General features: G+C 45.2%; 1 protein-coding gene across 1 annotated transcript; it reads right to left on the bottom strand.

Annotated features, from left to right (window-relative positions):
• Positions 1 to 3,276: 3,276 nt before the first annotated feature.
• Positions 3,277 to 3,945, bottom strand: LOC149198634 (uncharacterized). Its single transcript, XM_089400322.1, has one exon. It carries the CDS (start codon positions 3,943 to 3,945, stop codon positions 3,277 to 3,279), a length of 669 nt encoding a protein of 222 aa, XP_089256448.1.
• Between the last annotated feature and the right edge of the window lie 2,090 nt (positions 3,946 to 6,035).

Here is a 6,035-nt window from a genome sequence, read left to right as displayed (position 1 = left end):
CCTCCAACTCGTGGCCACCTTGACAGCTGGCATGCCTGCCTGAATTCTTTGAGCGGCAGCAATAAGAATTAAGGAATCTCCCTCCACCTCCAACGGGAAGAAGTGATTTTGTTCTGCAATGCATATGCCTGTCCATAATCCTTCTAATTCAGCTGCATTGTTGGTGTCTTTGCCTAGTGAGCCATAGAAGATCTGCATTATTGCCCCTGTATGACTTCTGAAGATTCCTCCGAAGCCCGCATGCCCTGGATTACCTTTGGCTGCCACATCAAAGTTTAACTTGTAGGTGGCATTGGCTGGAGGGGACCAGCTGGTTGGAGAGGTGGTGTTGTTGGAGGATCGGGTGCTGTCCTTCGTTAGTGCTGAGAGGTTCATATTCCATGCCTTCAGAATCCTGCTTTCCAGTGGAGAGTCTGGCATATCTGCATTTGACCAAGTTTTGATGGTAAGAGTTTCTTGCAGGTTTTTTTTGAAAATCAGCCATAAGGCATCTATTGACCGGGAGGTATTGTTAAAGATTCTATGATTTCTTTCCTTCCAAAGAGTCCAATATATAAAGCCTGGTAGGAGGCTCCACAGAAAGTTAAGAAGCTGACTCTTGAAGGGGTTCTTGGGCCATTTTCGTATATTTTCTGTTATATCCTCTGTCCTGGCTACTGATCTCATATTGCAAGTTTCAACTTTCCTCCATATTTGCGCCGCTAACTGACATGTTTCCATTAGATGACCGATTGTCTCAGAGTGAAGGTTGCAATTTGGGCACCTTGATGGCCCTACAAATCCGCGCTTTACCAGGTTTTCCCAAGTGAGTATTCTTCTTTTGCTGAGGAGCCATAAGAAGGTAGAGATTTTGGGCCATAGTCCTGGTTGCCAAACCTTTTCCCAGATACGGTCCTTATCTATCTGGTTGTCGGTGTATCTGAGCTGGTGAGCCTCTTTGGTGGTGAAATTTCCTTTAGGCATATGACCCCACCTAAGTCGATCCTATTGAGTGGAGTGTCGGATTCTTATGTATGACATTTCTTGATCTATATCAAAATATGACTCTCCTAGCCAATCTCTCTGCCAGAGGCTAGCCTGCTTCCATATTCTGAAGTCGTGACTTGCGGATTGTCGCCAGAATTGATGAACATGAGTGAGGTGTGCTTGCTGCATCTGCGCTTGCCAGAGGGGCCTTTGAAATAAATTAGCTAGCTTGGGGATCTGTTGCCATGAGTCCTCCCAGAATCTTGCCGTATTACTTGAGTGTATCTCCCAGAAACTATGTTCTTGAATGAACTTACTGTGGGGTTTGGCTGCGTTCCATATGGGTGATCCTTGAGTAGTGGAGTTAATTCTGATTAAATCATTCCATTGACTGTCCGGTGCATATTTGGCCTGCCATAATTTGGCCCATGGTGAGTTAGGCTTGGTGATCCAGTTCCACCACATTCGAGCACCCATAGTGTTGTTTCTTTGAAGGGGATCTCGCAGGCCTAGTCCACCTTTGGACTTGGGTTTACAGACATCCTGCCAATTTACCAGCGCCCATTTCCTATTCAAGCCTGATGAGCCCCAAAGGAAGTTACGTTGGAGATTGCGAATGGTTTTGAGAACCCACTTTGGGGCAGCCAAGATTGAAAAGAGGTACAGAGGCATGGCCTGAAGGACTGATTTGATCAGAACAAGCCTGCTGGCGATGTTGAGAGCCCGGAAAGTCCAGAGAGAGAGTTTAGATTCAAGCTTATCTAGAAGACTCTTCCAGGAGGAATGCTTTATTGCCGCAGCTGCTAAGGGAGCCCCTAAGTAGGTTGACGGAAGCTTGGAGATAGTGAATCCCAAAATTCTGGCTATGTTTCTTTGCGTGGAGGAGGGGGTGTTAAAGAAGTAAAGCTAGGATTTCGAGGCATTGATGGAGGTACCTGATGCTTTGGAGAAAATGGATAGTAGGGATTTAAAGACAGAGGCTTCTTGAGAGGATGGGTGTCCAAAGAGCATGGTGTCGTCAACAAACTGCTGGTGAGATTGAGGAGGAAGGCCGTGGACTGAGATGCCTTTGAGCGCTTGGGAGGAGACAGCTGCCTTCAGCAGTCTACCCAGCCCTTCAGCCATGAGGACAAAGAGGAAAGGCGATAGAGGGTCCCCTTGTCTTATGCCCCGAGATGGCTGGAAGGGAGAGGAAGGAGAACCATTTAACAGGACTGAAAAGCTCGGAGAGGAGATCAGATTCATAATCCATCTTGTCCAAGTGAAACTGAATCCAAAAGCCAAAAGCATTTTTTGTATGTAATCCCAACTGAGCTTGTCAAAGGCTTTAGATAAATCTAGTTTTAGAAGCATACCTGCCTTTTTCAGAAGCTTTAATGAGTGAATCCCCTCATTTGATAAGATGATGCCATCCATGATCTGCTGCCCTTCAACATAACCTGTTTGTTCCGGCGAAATGAGCATGGGAAGGAGAGGTTTGAGCCGATTTGCTATGACCTTGGTGATGAGTTTGTATATTACATTGCATAAAGCGATAGGTCTGTAATTTTCAGGCTTGCTTGGTTCAGCACGCTTGGGGACTAATGCTATAAAGGTGGTATTGAGGGCCGGGAGAATCCAATGCATACTTCTTGATTCTTCCACCAGTTCCCAGACCTCTTCCTTGATTAGCTCCCAAAATTCGTGGTAGAAATTGGCTGTAAAGCCATCTGACCCAGGGGCCTTGCCGTCCTTTAGTTGGTTCATGGCCTCTTCAATTTCTTTTAGAGATGTGGGCTGCAGCAGTTTGTTGTTGTGCTCCTTTGTTATTATTCGAGGAATATGTTGAGTGATGGCCCTAATTTTCGCTTCCCTGTTTCCTGCCGGCTCTTTGAGGATGTCCTGAAAGTAGTTTGTAAATTCCTTTTCCATGTCTTCGTGGGCTTCGACTCGCTCTCCTTGTTGGTTGTTGATGAAGGTGATGTTGTTGTGCATATGCCTTTGAAGAGCTGTTCTGTGGAAGAATTTGGTGTTCTTTTCCCCTTCTTTTAGCCAGCTGATTCGTGATTTTTGTCGCCAGAGTATTTCTTCTTGTTTCCTCCGTTCTTCAATTTGATGCCAGAGGATTTTCTCTTGTTGGGACTGTTCCTCTGTTCGGCCTTCTCTGATGATAGCTTGTTGTAGAGCTTCCATTTTCTTTTCCAACTTTTGGCGATTTACCTGTATGTTGCCAAATTGTGCTCGATTCAAATTTTTGAGGACTTGTTTTAAATGTTTTAACTTTTGTTGGAATTGATACATTTTGGCTCCTTCTGGTGGCATATAGGACTTTCATGCTTCTTCTACTATTTGCTTGAATTTTGGATTTGTAAGCCAGAAGGCTTCAAATCGGAAGGGCCTATTGCATCGTGTACCAGGCCTAGACCATTGGAGCATAATGGGCCAGTGGTCCGATCCTCCGTGGGGTAAGATGGATGCATTGAAGTCTCCTCCTAGATGGATTGCATTGTCTGAGAGGAGGAACCTGTCTAGCCTGGAAGCAATATGATTGGTGCCACTGCGATTGTTAGTCCAAGTGAATATTCCATTGGTGGTTGGAATATCCATTAGGTGGTTGTCCTGAATAAAATCTCTGAGTCCTTTGCTGTCATTCTCTAACCTTGTTCTACCACCTGTCTTCTCCTCCAGCGATTGTATAATATTGTAGTCTCCTCCACTGATCCATAGCGGGAACTGTCTGTGCTCATTAAGAATGGAAATCGTTTCCAACAGATCCAATTTTTGTTGTATGTTTTGCGGAAAGTATACATTTGAAAGGTGCCCATGGATATTAGTTCCTATGAGATGAAAGGATGCCTGAATGAGGAAGTGGGTGGCATGGAAGTCATAAAGTGTGAGGATCTGCGGATTCCATAGTATGGCAAGCCCACCCGAAGCCCTAGAGGCATCCACTGACATTGAGCTGCTGCCTGCCCAAATCTTATTTCGAGCTTTCTCCATAGCTGTTGTGCTACTTTTAGTTTCTTGAAGAAAAACTATGGAAGGTTTTTCTTGTTGAATCAAGTTCTTGATCATCCTGTGTTTTGAGGGCATGTTGAGTCCTCTCACATTCCAGGAGATGAGCTTCATGGTAACTGAGATGTGGGTTTGTAGTGCTTAGTCAACTTAGGGAATCTCCCTGATTCCATAAGTAATTCTCCCACTGCGATGGTTCGTTGTAGATCCGTTTTGCGTCCCCTCTTCTTGGTTTCTTTGAGGTTCTTTTTTCCATCCCATGGACTTCCTCCCTGTATGCCTAGATTTTTGTTGTGCTGTACCTTGGCTAGGACTCCTTCTAGTCGATCTATTTGCCAGGGAGGAATGGTATTATAATCTTTTTGCTTGCAGGCTGTTTCAAGTTTTAGGATATCAATACCTTCTAGGATAATGTTCTCCAGATCTTGTTCCATGTTGCTAGGGGCATTTTGCTCGTCCTCCTCCGTAATGTCCTGAAGGCTTAATGCCAGCGCTGCATCTAAATCCATGGCAGAGGCTTGCTGCTTGGAGTCTAAAACTGATTTCCCTTTGTCGGCAGATGGAGAGCTTGGGTCTGGAGCTACCTTTGAGGTGTCTTCCAAAGGTGGGAGAGGAGAGTGAAAAGAACCAAGATTGAAGGTGTGCATGGGGGCTGAGGGATTGAAGGACGAAGAGGGCTGAGATACAGATTCCAAAGGCTCTGCGCTAGGAGGGTCTTGGGTATCCAGAGGAGAAAATTTGTTCCAGGAGTCTAACCTGGTTGTATTTTCTGGGGCTGCCTGACTTTTCTTGGTGTGCCTGCGGCGGTTAGGGATTTTGATAAAGCCCTATGAATCAGTCAAGGTTTCATTGGGAGAGGCTTTGGATTGCTGATTTAGAGGACAGTCTCTGAAAAGGTGACCATGCACATGGCATTTGCGGCAACGAAAAGGGATGTGTTCATAATCAAGTGTTTGGATCCATTCAAAATCATCGTGAAAGAGACTTACCGAGTCTACCAGAGTCTTGGTAAGGTGCATTTGAATGCAGATCCGAGCATAGGATGCGAGTCTTTGTTTCCGCTACTACTTTGATGAAGGTCCCCAGTTTGTTGCCAATGTCTGCAAGCGTTTCTTCCTTCCAATATTCCATTGGGAGGGAGTACATTCTGATCCATACAGGAACCCAGCTGAAATCTTCTTTATCAGGGTTGAATCGTGGCTTCCATTCTGTGAGGTACAGTCCTGATGAGTTAAAGAAGTATGGGCCACCCTCGAATATCCTGGACTTGTCCTCTACACAGTTAAATATGGCTGTGAAGAAGCCTTTTGGACCAAGTTGCAGTGTAACTTGTCCCTTGGGTTTCCACTTTGATGCGATCCATCCATTCAAGGCCTTTTCTGTCGGCCAAAAGCCCAGAAATTTTCCGATCAAGGCGTGATCCTGCATGTACTGGATCTCTCCGTTGATCTGATGACTGGGCAGTTCTATCTTGATGCGTTCTGCTGCCTTCGGAATGCAGGTAGCCGAAGTCGCCTTTGGCTGTCACGAAGAGGTGTTTTGGAGCTTTTCGGTTTCTGAGTCTGTAGCTTCAGGCTGATCTGCAGGAATCTCTTTGTCATTGGTCCTTTGTCCTTCTTGCTCTGATTCTGGAATATTACCGGGAGGGGTCAGAGGGGTCTTTATCTGATTCGCGCCAGCGGTTGGGGTATTGAGAGGAGGGGGGGAAGAGCCCGCCCCTCCTGCTGGCTTTGCCATGAAAGGCTCTTAGCAGTGGTTTGGCAGCGCAGCGAGATCTGTCAGGTAAGAGTAGGGTTACAGGGTTCGGTTTATGGCAGCAGGTGCGCAGGCATCCGTAGAAGGTCAGAGCAATCATTTTTTCTGCTACTGACATTCACCATAAAATGGACACATATTAAGGTATTAGAAAAGCAATTATGTTAATGGTGACTATAGTAAAATATTTCAATACCAAAAAAGAAAAAGTAATTCAATGTAAAAAAAATCAATTAGTTCTTAATAAAAATAAGAAAAGTAGGTATAAGATCCTAAATAATTATAATTAGATTTTCCCTCTTAAAGTCCAATAGACCGCA

The sequence above is a fragment of the Pinus tabuliformis genome, chromosome 2_1 (genome assembly GCF_031772625.1).
Source record: "Pinus tabuliformis cultivar Carrire ecotype Pingquan chromosome 2_1, CPIR1, whole genome shotgun sequence".
Taxonomy (NCBI): Eukaryota; Viridiplantae; Streptophyta; class Pinopsida; order Pinales; family Pinaceae; genus Pinus; species Pinus tabuliformis.
This window is presented reverse-complemented; position numbering and strand designations above follow the sequence as displayed.